An 18,205-nucleotide genomic window follows, 5' to 3' on the forward strand; every position below is an offset into this window, starting at 1 on the left:
GCTCAAGTTGTACCTGAAAGATTTATTTTGTTTAGTTTAACTTTGTTGTTGTTTTGAATATTATATAGTATTATTTTTTTGTATATTGTTAAATAGGCCTTGTCACCAGTACTTGTACTGTATTAGAGGTCAAGAATAAAGAAGTAAATAAATAAATAAAAAAATACTGTGGAATACTCACCTTGAATCAGTCCTTAAAATCTATCTTATTTCCAATATTCTATTACTGTTATAAATGGTTATTTTTTAGCTCACCGATAGATACAAGTTTTAGAACCTTCACCACAAGGAGTTTTACGGGTGGTAATACGGAGTGTTTTGGTTGGCATAGGTACAGGCCCCTTAACCTTTACGTTCTTCTTTTTGGCTTCATTGATCAAATCTTTACAGACTTTCTGCAGAGAACTGACGTTACATGAGGAAAAGGTGATTCTGATGCGGTGGATATGAAAGATCGTGTAATTTTAACAAAAAAACATTGGAACATGTCCAATTTAAATTATTTTAGGAAATAAATGTCTTCAAAAGTTTCATTCATATCTATTGATGTGATTTATTTATACAAAAAGGTATGCTTAGAAACAAGCTCCAAATACTTGTCAGTTCACTGACGAGTGTAAGTTTTCTGTGCAATAACCATAAATGAATATGATATCGGCATACTCTTCCATGCTGAAAGAGAACATTGTAACTTAATAACATAGTAGTCTTAACTTTCTGCTATAATTTTAGTGTAACTGACACGAAAACTAGAATACCTACTGAAAAACCTAATAAGTCTATTTATGGTTGTTTCTAAGCATACTCTTTTGTTATTTATAAATCCATTTATTTCCTTAAATAATTGAAAGCGGTTCCCATAATGTTTTCTTTTTGAAAATACATGACCTTTTGTTGAGCAAAGTTTGTCGGTGAGCTAACAAATCACGATGTATTGATTTGAATCAGTGAGTTCAATATAATCAACATAAAAAATATATAGTGTATTATATATCAAATACATAGAAATCTTTGAATAGCAAAAACAATCCAAATATTTAGCAAAAATAGTAGACCTTCACATCGCGTTTTATCACATTTAGTTAGCATGTGCTAGAGAATCAACAATAGCTTTCGCAACATATTCTATGTTTCTTGTTGTAAGTCCAGCCATACTTATTCTCCCAGATTTCAACATATAAACATGATGTTTTCTAACCATATATTCCGATTGGGCCTCTGCAATGATATGGCCATTAAAATAAAAATCCTATAACATTAATGCAATTAATCTAACCATTTAAACCAGTATATGAAAACATTCCAATTTGAGAAGTTATGTGGTCCCACTTCCCAGGTGCATTCATACGCTCAATGGCACCTCTGAGTTCTTTCCTCATTTCCATTATACGATCAGCCATAGTTTTCACAAGTTGTTTCCTAATAAAGATGCAGTTATTATTATTCTGTCGAAAATATCATTTCCAACATTTTTACCATTGCTCATAAAGATCAGGATTGTTTAAAATATAAGCAATTATTCTAGCTCCATGGCTAGGTGGGTTTGAATACATTCCTCGTACAAGTACTGTGAATTGAGATTTAAGACATGGTATAGTAGCATTATCCTTAACAACAACAGTCAAGTTACCAATCCTTTCATCTGAAAAGAAACAAATTTTCATTGAAGAAACGTGAATTAAAGTTTCTGTACTATTCACGTCCATGTTTAAAATTGAGCAATTTATCACAGGAATTTGGACAGAAATAATAAATAATCAACTATGATTTTGCCAACGTTTAGGAGCTTCTTGTTTCTTTTTCAAGGGTGAAAATAAAGCATTCATTAATCATAAATAGAAACAATAAACATTGGATTTCATACCTCATCATAAAATTAATGATTTAAAATAGTTAGCCTAAGTTAAGAACAAACAAACGGTTTCGACGTATGTTAGTCAACAGATTAAAAACAAAGGAACTGAATCGGAACTACATATGTTGTGGTGCGATGTATCGTTGACACATATTCTCAAATTTAGTCTCGGCTTATTTAACTATTCCAACCTGCAAATACACAGCACAAAAACAAACACAAATACAAGAGGCGAACATCAATCTGGCGACAAACATGAAATTACTATCCGTTAGGTTATTTTTGAACTAAATAATAATCTAATTCTAGGAGAACCAATACTGCATATGAATGATGATGAATTCGATCAAAGATCAATCATCAAAATTCGAAAATTACAGACATTGTGACGAAATGATGAGATCTGTTCAGAGAACAACCGCTTAAAAATAAACTTATTATTCCAAATTACTCTCTTCGAATCAATTCTTCAAAAACACAGAATTTTGACTGATAATTCTTGAATAAAAATTCACAAGTTCACCTTTCCAAATATTGAAAATTACCAAGACAAATTAGATGCTTCAATTGAAATAACCACAAATAATAATTATAATAATATTATAAAAACAAACCTCAATAGCAGGAACATGACGAGAGCCATCAACACATATGCATGTTCAATTCTAACATACTCATTCGGTATAGTTCCATGGAGCAAAACAGACATCGAAAACTTGCAACGTAAAATGAGAACGTTGATGACAAAAGCAAACAAGCACCATCCGAAAAGCAGCATTGAGAGGACTCCACTGCTGAGAAATAAAGGAGGCAGGGGTCTTACGGACATCATGAAACTTGCTAGTGGGCAGATAGAAAGCCTACGGAAATACTTCAGAGATCAAGCATGGAAGACATTTCAACAAGGTGAACCAGGATCATGTCGACATTGAAGCGTCGAACTATTGGCTCACATCAGGTGCAATGTACCCAGAAACGGAAGGTTTTCTTTTAGCCATCCAAGATCAAGTGATGTCAACTAGAAATTACTGCAGGTATATCATAAAGGATCGAACTATTACTGATGATCGATGCCGATATGGGTGTCCAACAAATGAGACAATACAACATATTACGGGAGGATGACAAATGTTTGCAGGAAATGAATATAAAGAGAGACACGATGCAGTAGGAAAGATACTACACCAAGAATTGGCAACCATATTAAAACTAATTCATTGTGAAAAAATGCCATATTACAAGTACCGACCGGAGACCATCCTGGAAAACGAACGCTATAAGCTGTACTGGGATCGTACAGTTTTGACTGATAAAACAGTCCCTCACAATAGACCAGATATATTACTAGTCGATAAACATCAAAAGACAGCATTACTCGTTGACGTAGCAACAGGGCCCCCGCAAGGGACATCAACGCCCGCGTGCGGAATATATTTTGGCGCCTCTTGAAGGGGGGAGGTGGAGAAAAGTACTACTGTATAATCGGAAATTTTTTTTTTTGAAGTTTTGTTGGGAATTTAGTGTATAATGGTTGAAAATCTATCAGCAACCTTCATTGCCTTAAGAACTTTATGGTGTTATTTGTAACTAATACATTTCAAATGTGTTTCAAAACTTAAGCTGTATTCTTCTATAAATTATTCATAAAGGCATAAACATTTAATTATGATCAATCCAGAAATTGAATGGATGTTTTTCTTGATTTGGCTGCTGCAAATTCTTTTATATTATCAATCAATCAATTTTATCGAGTATCTCTTGCTCTATATCTTTTCAATTCAATTCAATTCAATTCAATTTATTCATCAATAGGTATAAATATATACATCATACAAAAACTTCACTTGCAGAAATATACAGCCTAAGCAAGCTTGTATGCTGTCATTATCTGCTTCTACAACTGATGAACATTCTCCCCAGTTAAACAAAAAATCAATACATTTGTTGAAAGAGAAACAACAAAAAGATAGATTACTAATTGAAAGGCATAACAAGCCAAAGAAATGAAAAAAAAAAAAAAAAAACAGAAAACAAAAAATCATGCCGATAGGATGGCCTCGAATCTATCAGAATTAAGAACTACATAATTTCGGAGATGATATCTGAAAAGTTTACTTTTTACATTGGTTGTTGATTTAAGTTCTTGGGAGAGGAGGTTATAAAATTTTGGGCCATAATATGACAGGCTCTCCTGCAAGTGTTTTTTATGGAACCTTGGTACAAACAGATCTCCACGCAGAATCTGTCTGGTTTGAAACTCGTGCTGAATAAAATTTTTCCTCTGTCCCATCTGATTCAATATAACTTCATAAATGTACAGTTGTTTTATACTTAATTGACCAGACTCTACATAAAGCCTCTCAGTAGCAAACCTTCTACCCACCTTAAGGATTATTTTAAGTATAGCCTTATTAACAACTTCAAGGCATCCCATGTTATACCTATCTAAGATTGCCAATACAGAAAATCTTTCTTAAGACATGGTAGACTTCAAATAGTTTTTAAATTTTTTTAATTCATTGAATGATCTCTCACCAGAAGCAACAGACCCAGGACACAGGTAAAGTGAGAAGGATTCTTGAGGCAATACTAAGATTCGGGAGAGAAGAAGTTAGATTATTTTCAAAAATATATTGTAGAATTTCAAGAGGATTTTCGCTTCAGATAATGAAAACAATCTTAGAGCTTTTATCTCGTTGAATCAATCATTTTCTTTCACGTCAGTCTCTTTTTTTCCTGTCATCAGTTAGCTTTTGTTGAAGAGCATGACAGCATTTCAATAGATATTTGTCATCGTCATTGTCACAAATAAAACAAAAAACGTTAACGTTATCTACTATTCAAGGAACTTAGTGTTTGATCAATTATTTTCTGAAAGAAATTTATTTTAAAAGCGATTTTTGGATCTTCCGTCTGTTCATAATCGAACAATTTTGGTTTATACTTTCATCTTACAGTATATAATGGAGAAAAACCTTGATCTATCTCAAGAACAGCCGCTAGTTTTCCAACTCCCGCAAGTTTTTCCTCGAGAACATTATCATCCCTATAATTTTTGAAATGATCAACTAAATTCTTTAAATGGTTTTGGCAGACTTTAATGCCAATCGCTACACTTTGCATCATGCTGCTTACAATATTAATCTGGAATGAAACATCATAAGAAATTATGATACTTCAAATAAATTTAAAAGAATGAATATTTAACGAAGGAGAACTTGCTTTATGTCTAGTTTTTATGTTAAAAGTATCATTTTCTGCTATTTCTAAAAAGCTATCACATATTTGAATAAAATGAAACTTTAGCATCAATTCTACTTGACCATCTAGTATCACTTAGGGGTTTTAGATGTAACTGAGGATCATGCTTTTTTATAACATTCCAATCTCTTTGTGGGTGAAGAGAAATATATATAAAGTTCTTGTTCAATATCAAAAGAGTCCACTGTTTCATTTGAAACCTTAGCAGCATCATTTTCAGTTAAATTTAAGCTGTGTGCAGCACATGGCGCAAAAAATGCCCTAGGATTAGCATCGAGTATGCGTTTTTGTAAACCAATATCTGGCTATTTCATGGCGATTGCGACGTTCGGAAACTTGTATAAATTGCAAGAAAGGAGTTTGGAAAAAGAATTGTTGAAAAATTTGAAAGAATCTTTTTCGAAAACCTTTGGTCCATCGGTTCTTCATGCGGTCTATAAGAGGTTTTGGCGCCCTTTTAGAGTGGCGCCCGCGTGCGGTGCACGCGTTGCACGCGCGGTTGCGGGGGCCCTGCGTAGCAATACCAAATAACAACAACCTGCGTCAAAAGGGAGGTCGAAAAAATTTCAAAATATAGGGACCTCGAATTTCAGATAAAGCGTCAGTGGGGAATGATATCAACGAAAACTATTCCAATTATCATCTCAACAACTGGAATAGTGCCCAAAAATCTCAAGAGGAATATCAAGCAACTGGGACTTAGTGAGTATATATGTAATGTAATGCAAAAAGCTGTTCTTTTAGGTACTGCAAGGACAGTGAGAAAATTCCTAGGAAACGAAGGACAGGTCCAAGGATCACGTGTAAGAGGACCAGAAGTTCGACGAGAACCAGAGGGACACCACGAAGAACCGGACACGACCGAGTTCTACCCTTCTGATATTTTAAATATCTGGGATTGAGTGAATGTTCCTCTTGGCGAGGAATGAGAAGCCGACGGCGAGGAGAAATCCTACGCGTATAGGCAAAAGTCGGGGATAATAACCCCGTACGGGGGCACTACTTTGTAGTATACGGGTGTGACAATCCCGCGGACCCCGGTCACTCTCAACCGCTGTCAGACGGATATTAGCTAAGCCTCGGAAAACAGTCGCTGCCTGGGGATCGTCAGGGCGCGTCTGGAGTTGGTGCTGGACGTGACAGCATGCGGGACACCAACGGCAGGATGCTGAGAAGGCGGGCGCCTGCCATACAAGAAGCTACGCCTTTAGACGAGGAGGACATCGACGAGGGGAGAGTTCAGGTTGTCGGTCGCATAGGGATTCAACGCTCGAAAGAGCAGTCGGAAAGAGCAGTCGGAACGGGCAGCCGAAACAGGACGGCACAAAGGGGACTCCACAAGTGAACGCCTGAGCAGCATGGTCTGCTGTCTGCGCTATACAGAAGATCAAGACCCCAAAGACGGGGATACATGATAATAATAATAATAATAACATTTATTTTTATTTTTTTTTAGGGGTAGCGGTAGGTGAATCTCTAGCGATTCACCTATCAGGAGAGTTGAATCGACTCCTGCCCACCGCAGATTCCAGGAGCTCCCTGACCCGGGAAGCTGAAACCTGTCGAAGGGTCCCTGTCCATGGTAACGTGTGCAAAGCAGCTCAAGAATTCTCCCACCGTAGCTCTGCGGATCGTAAAAAGCGATCAAAGGCCGTCTCCCCCACGACACGGAGGAACCCATGAATTATGGTGAATTTAAGGAATAGGAATATAGAGCCGATGCCTGAGGTTCGTCAGGGCGTGTCTGGAGCCGGCGCTGGACATGACAGTATGCGGGACGTCGGTGACAGAGTGCTAAGGAGACGAGCGTCTGTCGAACAAAATGCTACGCCTCCACAATCTCAACATTCTAGGAGAAGAATAACACGAGTTTCTCCGACCGCTGAAGGTGCTGCGCAGGATCCCCAACCAGCACTCACCCAAGCAGGTCTACCAAGAAGACGCATGAAATGGACAAGTTCGATAAATGAAACGATCATGCGCATATATTATGAAGTGACTAATATGGAAGAGGATAAAATAGCCTACCGTCAAAAATTATTTGCAGAATTCCACAGAAACTATCCCGAACTTCAAGTTTCTGAGCAAAGAGTAGCCGACCAATACCGGGTCATATTGAGAAATAAACTTTTACCCGATGAGAGACTTAACACCATAAAAAATGAAGTCCAACTGAGGCTACAGAATAGGAACCTCACTAACAACGAAACGACAATTGAAGAAAACTACGATTGTGCTGAAAACCAACACAACATCAATGCACAAATGAACTCTGAGGAACAAAACAACGCAGATGTGATAGCAATAAGTGATGCTCAACGACGGAATATATATGCTGCACCCGTCGAAAATCCAGAAGAAGACCAAAGAGAACTACTGGAGCGATTATTTGCCAAAATGAATAGATGCGTTATAGATTTTGAGGGCACAGATCCATTGGGACGACCGATTCTGCCAAGATTGAGGGCATCCAAGAAACTATCTCATCTCCTGGTCATGGCCAACAAGGAGATTATACCCAAGTATCTTTCTGACTACCATGATCTCGAATCATTACACCTCATCATATACTGTGCAGCATTTTCAATAGCAACAGTGCTAGGTGTGAAGCCAAAACCTAAAAGTCAGCAACCAACCAGAGAAAAACAACAAAATAAACCACATTGGCAAAAAAGGCTAGAAGACAAAGTTCATAGCATCCGCCAAGATATTGGGAGGCTCACCCAATTTGCAAAAGGTTCGCCGTCTAGAAGATTACAAAAAATAGTGAATATAATAATGGATCGTCACCGGCAACATACAACGTATGATCCAAACAATGAAAATGCTCAACAAATTTTAGACACACTGAAACAAAAACTTAGTGTGTACTCCGAAAGACTCAGAAGATACAATGAGAGCTATAGAAGAAAACAGGATAATATGATTTTTGAAAACTCCGAAAGAAAATTCTATAGAATGTTAAACAATAATATGTCTGCAACACCAGGAAGTTATCCAACCGTCGAGGATATTGAGAATTTTTGGACAGATCAACTGGCTACACCAACCCCCTACAACTCCCAGGCTGATTGGATAAGAAGTGAAGAGAAATCCTGTGAGACAATACAACAAATGCCGCAGAACGTAGTTTCTCTAGAAGAATTCCATGAAATATTGAAAAACACACACAATTGGAAATCACCCGGCCCAGATGGAATCCACAACTTTTGGTTGAAAAAATTTTGGTGTATACACGGCAGGCTAGTTGAAACCATAAACGGTGTTATGAGTAATCCAACGGAAATGCCCAAATTTTTAACAACAGGGACCACTTACCTCTTACCGAAGGATATGCAACACACAGCGGATCCATCAAAGTACAGACCAATTACATGTCTAACAACAATATATAAAATCATCACATCATGTATAGCATCTCGTATCTACAAACATTGCGAGACAAATAATATAATGACAGCACAGCAGAAAGGATGTTCCAAGAATGCACTAGGATCGAAGGAACTGCTGATAAATAATAGATTCCATCATATGCAACCAAGCCTTCAAAAAACACAGAAATCTTTTTATGACATATTTTGACTATAAGAAGGCCTTTGACTCTATTCCACATGGGTGGCTGACAAAAATTTTGGAAATATACAAGATCGATCCAATTACAATAAACTTTCTGAAGTATGCAATGTGCAACTGGAGAACGAATATCGAACTCTCTACGGCGAACATGACTACTAAAGATATTCCAATAAAAAGGGGAATTTTCCAAGGAGATTCGTTGAGTCCCTTATGGTTCTGCTTGGCGCTGAACCCCCTTTCTAAACAACTGAATGCTACTGAAAAAGGTTTCAATGTCAAAGGAAACAGAAATACTATTGCACTAAATCATTTGCTTTACATGGATGACCTAAAACTTATAACAGGCAACAAAAACCACTTGCAAATTATGGTCAAACTGGTGGAAAATTTTTCGGAAGACGTGGGGATGAAATTCGGATTGGACAAGTGTCGTACTATTAGCGTAGTGCGTGGAAAAATCCATGATTAACCGATAGCTCTCTCCAATGGACAGGAGATAGAAGCAATGAAATCGGACGATCTCTAAAAATACCTAGGAATGAAACAAAACCGACAAATAAACCATCAAAGAATGAAGGAAGACTTAACAACTGAGTTCATTAGGAGAATCAACAAAATTTTAAAAACAAACCTCAACAGCAAGAACATGACGAGAGCTATCAATACATATGCATGTTCAATTCTTACATACTCTTTCGGACCAAAACAGATATAGAAAACCTGCAACGCAAAATGAGAACCTTAATGACGAAAGCACACAAGCACCATCCGAAAAGTAGCATTGAGAGGACGACACTGCCGAGGAATAAAGGAGGCAGAGGTCTGCTAGACATCATGCAACTTGCCCATGGGCAAATTGAATGCCTACGAACATACTTCAAAGACAAATCAGGCATGTCAAAGATCTACAAAGTACTGTGTGAAGCAGACGAATCAACACCTTTACAGCTGCACAAGGAGCAATTGTCATACAACCACCAGACAATCCAAGAAAAACTGCAAAGATGGAGAGAAAAGCCCCTACATGGACGACATTTCAACGAGGTGAACCAGGATCATGTCGACATTGAAGCGTCGAACTATTGGCTCACATCAGGTGCAATGTACCCAGAAACGGAAGGTTTTCTTTTAGCCATCCAAGATCAAGTGATCTCAACAAAAAATTACTGCAAGCATATCATAAAGGATCAAACTATTACTGACGATCGATGCCGTTATGGGTGTCCAACGAATGAGACAATTCAACATATCACGGGAGGATGTCAAATGTTTGCAGGAAATGAATATAAAGAGAGACACGATGCAGTAGGAAAGATACTACACCAAGAAATGGTAACTAAATTAACACTAATTCATTCTGAAAAAGTGCCATACTACAAGTACCGACCGGAAACCATCCTGGAAAACGAACGCTATAAACTGTACTGGGATCGTACAGTTTTGACTGATAAAGCAGTCCCTCACAACAGGCCAGATATATTGCTAGTTGATAAACATCAAAAGGCAGCAATACTCATCGACGTAGCAATACCTAATAACAACAACATGCGTCAAAAAGAGGTCGAAAAAATTTCAAAATATAGGGACCTCGAATTTCAGATAAAGCGCCAGTGGGGAATGATATCAACGAGAACTATTCCAATTATCATCTCAACAACAGGAATAGTACCCAAAAATCTCAAGAGAAATATCAAGCAACTAGGACTTAGTGAGTATATATGTAATATAATGCAAAAAACTGTTCTTTTAGGTACTGCAAGGACGGTGAGAAAATTCCTAGGAAACGAAGGACAGGTCCAAGGAACGCGTGTAAGAGGACCAGAAGTTCGACGAGAACCAGGGGGACCACAAGGACCGGACACGACCGAGCTCTACCCTTCTGATATTTTAAATATCTGGGACTGAGTGAATGTTCCTCTTAGCGAGGAGTGAGAAGCCGACGGCGAGGAGAAATCATACGCGTATAGGCAAAAGTCGGGATAACATTTATTTCAAAATATGTACAGATAAGGCCATACATAAAAGAAACAGTGTCAAGAAAATTGTCTTTAACAACCAAAATATCACACAGTTATCAACAGATAATCATCCAGAGAATAAGGTTCTAAATTAACAAGATACTCTCTATGATGAATGGCTGCATGGTCTATGGTGCGAAAATTTTCCAGACCTTGACTACATGACGCAGCAGAACCTTAGAGATCAGATCAGTCATCTCAAAAGGAGAAATCTTACGGCGGTCTCAAGAGCAAGGAAGGACGGAACAACAAGCTGAGGAGCAGGTGACAGGTGCTTCGAGCCAATATCAATAATTGACGATTGACACAACTGAAGAACAAGCTGTTGCCCTTGTGAGAAATATCGCGGGCCCAACCGGGACTAGTACACGCTCTAACAGGCCAATAACAGAATATGTGAGAGATGTTCCAGAAATAGAACACAGTGAAGAGCAGGTGACAGATTCTCCAAACCAACAACACCAAGCAAAAGCCCTGGAAGCGAGGCCAAGAACGGAACAGGTGAGAGAAGTTCTAGTGATAGAACTAGCTGAAGAACAGGTGACAGATGCTCCAGACCAACAGCAACAAAGGCCAGGGACGGTGAGAGATGTTCCTAAGTTAATCGTCAATACAAGGGAAGCATTTGATTCTGCTGTTAGAAACCCACTGGTCAAGGCCACCCAAATAAAAACAAGACATAAAGCTGAAGATCTAGGCGTATTGGATAACATCATTCAAGATCATCTTAACGAGACCTGTTCACTACAACTATCTCCCAATCACTTGCCTCAATACACTGTATAAGATCCTCACAAGTGTAATTCAAGATCAAATTCTGAGGGTTATTGGACCAATGTGGGACAGTATCTACGAACAGAGGGGAGCAAAGAAAGGAGTGCAAGGATGCAAGGACAACTCGCTAATGGACAAGAGCGTATGTCTAGGCGCCAGATACTACAAGCGCGCCCTACAAACATCATGGTTGGACTACGCGAAAGCATATGACACCTCGCCGCACGATCTGATAATACGGCTATTAAAAATTCTGAAAATCCACCCTATCATCATCCACGCGATAGAAAACATCATAGCGCTGTGGAAAACGAACTTTGCCGCCCGAGCAGAGGGTCGAACCGTTTATTCAGGATGGGTGAGATACAGAAGAGGAGTTTTCCAGGGAGATTCGCTAAGCCCGTTATTATTCTGCATAACACTCATACAACTAACAATTGAGTTGAGGGCGGACAAAATAGGATACAAGGCCGGACCACCAGGCAGAAGGAACCACCTGATCTCTCATTTCTTGTACGTGGACGACTTGAAGCTCTACGCTCCCTCTGAGTCCGCATTACGGCAACTACTGAATATCTTATCAGACTACACCTCAGCAATGGGAATGTCATTCGGTTTGGACAAGTGTGCTGTTTTTCATCTGCACAGGGAAAAAGCTGAAGATGCAGGAGAAGATATTCGACTGGAAGATGGAATGACTTTTCGATATCTCGAAGACGGAGAAACTTAAAAGTTTCTTGGGATGAAACAGAGGGGTGTACTGGAGACAACCCAGATAAAGGATGCCTTAACAGCCAGCTACAAAAAAAAGCTGAGATACATTTGGAAATCGCAGCTGTCGGGAAAGAACACAAATATGCTAGCCATCCCGATTCTCACCTACTCTTTCAGGGTGGTGAACTGGACGGTAAACGAACTCTTCGATCTTGATAGGTTAACAAGGAAAACGATGAACATGAATCGTAGCCTACATCCCAACAGTTCAATACAGATACCTATCAACACTATCAACAAACATTGGAAATGGCAGTAAGGATTCTAAGAAGTGAAGATCCGCTTCTGAAATTTGTTGCTCAGCATGAAACTGCAAACCATAGAGCCCTCCTATTCCGAGCTGCACAAAGAGCAGTGGAAAAGCTCAGCATTAGCGGCGTATCGATCAATCCTGAGCTTGCTGGAACACCAAGTACTAAATACAAGAAGGTATAAAAAGAACATCATGAAAATGAACGCCCCAACAACTTGCAGGGCTTTCCATAGGCAACAGGAAACGATTATGCACATCCTTTCCGCCTGCAGAGCCCATGCTCCATCAGAGTATGTTCCTCTGGAGATTGAAGCGGTGGTCCAGAACGACAGAGCTCGCATATGCTGTAACTATCCTGTCCCAACAACACGGCAGATCAATGCTGTTAAGCCAGACTTACTTTTGCTGGACAAGGAGCTGAAGGAGTTATTTGTCGTGGAATTCTCCTCCCCTGCTGAAAATAATGTTGTGATGAAAGAAGAACAGAAGAGGCAAAAATACAAAGAACTTATGTTCGAGCTTGGAACTTTATACCCAGGTCATAAAATTAGGATGGTTGTACTATTCATAGGATGTCTCGGTGGAATGAGAGCTAATTACGTAGATCATTGTTTTTTAATCTTTTTGACTTCGCGACCCCTTTATAGGTTGAAATATTCTGGCGACCTCCCTTGTGACGTAGAAAGCCAAAAAAAAAATTCAATTATTTTAAAATACGTACAGTTTTTACATACGTTAGCACCTAACGAAAAAAATTACCTAAATTCACGCGGGCCAAACTGCGTAGGCGACTTATTTCGCCAGCAGCACTTGATATGGTTGAAATTATGGTCAGTAAGCAGGTGGCTAACAAATTAAAAAACACACCACTTTCTGACAATATTATTTCACGCAGAATAAACGATATGGCCAAGGATATTCAAGAACAAGTAGTCGAAAAATTAAAGAACAGCCAACATTTTGCTTTGCAGTTTGACGAATCTACAGATGTTTCCGACTGTGCACAGTTTGAAGTATTTGTGCGCTTCGAAGCAGATGACAGTACCATGGAAAAAATCTTATTTTGCAAAGCACTTCCTGCAAACACTTCTGGCCAGTGTTTATACGATTTGTTTTTAGAAAGCACTTGCAACTTCCATATTGATTGGAAAAAATGTATAGCTATTTGTAGCGATGGCGCTAAAGCTATGACTGGCAAAAATAGCGGACTCATTGCAAGATTAAAAGCGATAATGCCAAACATATCCTGGACACACTGTTTTCTTCATCGACAGGCTCTAGCTGCTAAGGTAGTATCTTCTGATTTAAATGACGTGCTCACGGAGGTCATAAAAATTATGAATTCTATCAAAGGTAAAGCTTTGCAACCCGGCTATTCAGAAACGTTTGTGAAGATTTGGGCTCGCTTTATCAAAATCTCCTTTATCACACAGAGGTCAGGTGGCTATCCAAAGGAAAGGTATTGAGAAGAGTTCTGGAACTGAGAGCTGAATTGTTAATGTTCTTACAAGATGCAAAATCTGAATATGCTTCTCATTTTTCTGACCCTATTTGGCCCTTGAAATCAGCATTTTTGGCAGATCTTTTTAGCCACCTTAACAATTTGAACAACAACCTTCAAGGAAAAGAAGAAAATATTTTAACAGCCAAAGATAAAATTAAAGCATTTCACGTAAAACTTCGTTTGTGATCAACCTCTCTGCAAAACAAAATGTTCGAGTGTTTTCCATGCGTTCAGAAGATAATTGAAGATAATGCAACAGACCAAAGTTTTGCATTATCGGCTCATATTCCTTGCATGATACTGAGCTTGCATAATTTATAAGAGAAACTTTTGACATACTTTCCAGACTTGCACTCTGAAGCTGACAATGGGCGTAGATGGATTTTAAACCCTTTTTTGGACAAATCAATAGATCTGGCTGATGTCCCCACAAAAATGAAAGAATGTCTTCTAGATTTAGCTGCTGATGGCATGCTTAAAATAGAATTTTATTCGCAAAGTGTCGACGTATTTTGGATAAAAAGAAAACACGAATATCCAGAGCTGGCAAAAGAAGCTCTTAAATTATTAGTGCCATTCGCCACTTCATGCTTGTGTGAATTAACATTTTCTTCAATGGTAGACATTAAAACTAAAAAGAGAAATAGACTGCAATTAGAAAATGATTTGATTATTAACGTTTCAAAAATAGCACCACAATTTGATAAACTTCTGAAAAATACAAGCACATCGCCTTCTCACTAAAATTGTTTTTTTTTTGTGTAAGAACCTCGACTTTTTCTTTTAGCCGGCGACCCCCCGAGTAAGGCGTCACGAACCCCCTAGGGGTCGCGACCCACAGATTGAAAAACACTGACGTAGATGAACTGAAAATTATCCCGGTCTGCAGATCTCTGGCCGAGGTATCGGCGCACAGAATGCAGAAAGCAGTGTTGTTCGGGTCACTTCATATCATCAGGTCCCATGAACTCTAGAAGCCACTTGCAGCTCATCTCTTTTGTCAAGGGACGCTACAAGGGCAGGATGAAGTTCTCCTCCATGGATTGTGTGAGGGGTTTTTAGTGAGTATGCAAACAAGATCTTGGAGTCTCACACTACTTAGAGTGCACCCTCTCGGCGCCCATAAAGGATTTTCCCTTCACACGGACGTTAAAAAAAAAAAAAATAATAAATTTATTTGTAGAAATATTATACAATCTACAAACAAACAAAATTCCCACAAAAGCTAAGCCTGTCCGTGGAGTGAACAACCAAATTAAATTTTTTTCTCAATTTTATGAACATTTCAAAATACTTACTATATAATCCAAAATTCTTGGCAAAAGATTGTGCTATCAACATTTCAAATCCTCTTGAAATAAAATATCTGACAGCCCATGCATCCTTATCCAAGTCTCCACTCGCAAAACCTTGATAAGCACAATCAAAGAAACAGAACAATTTTTTAGCTTCCATTACATCGGCAATACGGGCCCATTGTTCTTGAGTTGGATCACAACCTGTAGGATTATGAGCAACTGCATGGAGAATGATAACAGAATTCTCTGGAGCTTTGTCTAAATCCTCAAGCATTCCTTCGATATCAAGGCCCCTGCTGGATTCTGACCAGTATCTATATTCACGAGCTTCAGTGAAGCCTGAATTTTTAAAGATCAACTTGTGATTTCCTAAAATATTGTACAGAAAATATGATAAGGCAATCTTCATTGATTTTTAAAGTACTTTAAAGTGAAAATTAAAATATTTGGCTGGTCTTTTCATCCTGAAACACTGGTACATCATAATTATAAGTACCTATCATTGAATGAGAATTTTGACTGAGAAGAAAATACCAGCCGAATTATCATACCAACTACAATCAAGAGATAGTATAAGCAAAAGATTCATAAAAAAATCAAAAGCTTACCCCATGTTGGCTTTGAGTAATAAAAAACTGTACATCCTAATTGAGAATGCAAAAATTCAGCTCCCACTCTCAAACATCCAGTTCCTGACAAGCTCTGAACTCCAAATGCCTAAAAATTATTTTTGTTCTTCATTCAAATATCTACTATAAAATGTTCATATTATACCCTGTTTTCCCTTAAGGCACTGCTTTCTTCTCCTAATAGCATTAAAGTAGCGGCTTTGCTGAATGCTTCAAGACCCAATATGGGCAAATACTCCTTATTCAAACTATCATCATTAGCTAATGCTTTTTCAGCAATCCTTACCACCGGCAAGACCCAAGGTTCACAACTTTCAGTTCTGTAGGCTGAAAAATTAAAAAAAGGTTGACAGTTGCATATTAAAGCATATTAAGTATGCTACTAATTGTTCTGGATAGTTTATGTTCACTACTACCCTAGGCCCCTGTGAGACTTCCCAGAAGCTTGGTGTTTATGAAAGTTAGAACTGGTTGTGTTTTGTGTAGAATTTGTTATTGTGAGAGAATACTTGATATAGAGTCAACATAGAAAATTGTATTTCAATTCAAACCAAATAACAAATTGTGGAAGTTAGACTTATTCCTGTCATGATGGTCCAGTAACAGTAAGGCCTGCATATGATACCGCCACATTTCTGCATTTACTAGCAGATCAGGAAACTCATAGAAATCAATAAGATTCTGTATTTAGTTAATTTCTATGGGTAAGTCCTGATGATCTGCTATGTAAGTGCGGCAATAGAAAGAGATCATACACAAATCTCAGTGATACCTTACTGTTTTATATTAATGGAGTTTAAATATGTATTTCATTTCAACATATGTGTTATTTTATTATAGTATCAAATGCATTTGTTCTCTGGTTATTTCTCAGTGAGCACTGTCTGTATTACATATATCTTAGCACAGTTGTCCTTGTATTATAATTACATACTGTTTTCCCTTCAAAATAGTACTTATTCATATATAGATTAGATTATTGTTTTTGTCGATTGGCAACAGTTCAGCCTTTTATAATGCAATAATTTCTGATCTTTTGTTCTAATACCCAGCTCAATCATTCTTGGGCAGATCTATATTGTTGGCAAATCTAAAAACATACTTAGGAGTCTTAGTTCTATTGTTATTTTAGTTAATTTAGGTTAAAAATTGATTTTTTAATCTAAGTTGTGGTATTTCAACTGATTTAATGGCTTGGCATGTTGTTAAAAATGAGAAGACTTGAATAAATTAGACTGTTCCTTTGAAATTAAGAAGAATGTATCTCCCTCTTGTCATAGTTGGTAATATTAGACACCCTTTTAAGTAGATTTTGACTCTTTATTTACCACCAACTAGAATATTTCAAAGTGTGCTCTTTGAGTTTAATTTCCTTTGACATAATCCTGTTGTGAAGGTGATATATTTTACTTTACAACGTATGATACCAGTCGAGTGCAAATCGTTAGCTCTAGTGATTTAGATTTGGTACAAGGCTTATGGATATTGCTCAGTGGTTCATCTGGTTAGCCTTTTAAGAGTATTCCAATTAGTTTCGGACACCATTTGCAGGAGATGAGTAATTGGTATTGAACAAGTTGGCTATCTGTTTTAAATTTCCTGGTAAAATCTTGAATTGTGGCATTCTTAATTGTTTTTCAAAAGGTTTTACTTCCATTATTCGATTCTGGGACTCCTCATTTAAAATTTTAGCTATTTTCCTTTTGAGAATTCTCTTTTCCTTTTTTCATTATATGCAGGACTGTTGATTTTACAACAATGTAGAATATACTTCTAGCCTTACAATTTTTCACTTCAAGATATTAGTTGTTTGTGAATCTTCATTTCGATTTTCCTTATGGAAAAAGGTAGAGTTCAATTATGTCTTGAAGATATTCACGAACTTTGTCCATAATATTAATTTTTAGATCTATATAATTATACTTGGTTAATTCCTGTTGACTTTTCGATTATAAAGAAAAGAGAAAAGCATACCTACCACCAACACCTAGATTTACTTTATTGCTGTATGTATCTTCATTGAAAGCTCTCATAAGCTCAAAAACCTCAATTGGCTGGGCTAGCTGAACACCACTGAATTTCGACATAATTAGAAATTAAATAATGAGAAAAAATCAAAAATTCAAATTATTCAATAAACAGAAAAAATCACGGGACAACGCTATCACTATCAAGCTTTGATTTTATTCGAATTCGGTGTTTTTATATTAATTGGATGACCTTTTTGACCTTTGTTAGGAGGGATCATAAAGCCGGTATCAAT

At 37.6% G+C, this 18,205-nt stretch overlaps 1 protein-coding gene across 1 annotated transcript; it reads right to left on the minus strand.

The window, feature by feature from the left end:
* Positions 1–968: 968 nt before the first annotated feature.
* On the minus strand, positions 969–18,197 carry LOC123678359 (aspartate aminotransferase, cytoplasmic). Its single transcript, XM_045615348.1, has 7 exons — positions 17,921–18,197; positions 16,088–16,269; positions 15,922–16,030; positions 15,314–15,682; positions 1,477–1,642; positions 1,277–1,419; positions 969–1,218 (listed from the first exon to the last, which is right to left on the minus strand). Exons 1-7 carry the CDS (start codon positions 18,027–18,029, stop codon positions 1,079–1,081), a joined length of 1,218 nt encoding a protein of 405 aa, XP_045471304.1. The 5' UTR covers positions 18,030–18,197; the 3' UTR covers positions 969–1,078.
* Between the last annotated feature and the right edge of the window lie 8 nt (positions 18,198–18,205).

Source organism: Harmonia axyridis, chromosome 4 (assembly GCF_914767665.1).
Source record: "Harmonia axyridis chromosome 4, icHarAxyr1.1, whole genome shotgun sequence".
In the NCBI taxonomy this organism is placed as follows: Eukaryota; Metazoa; Arthropoda; class Insecta; order Coleoptera; family Coccinellidae; genus Harmonia; species Harmonia axyridis.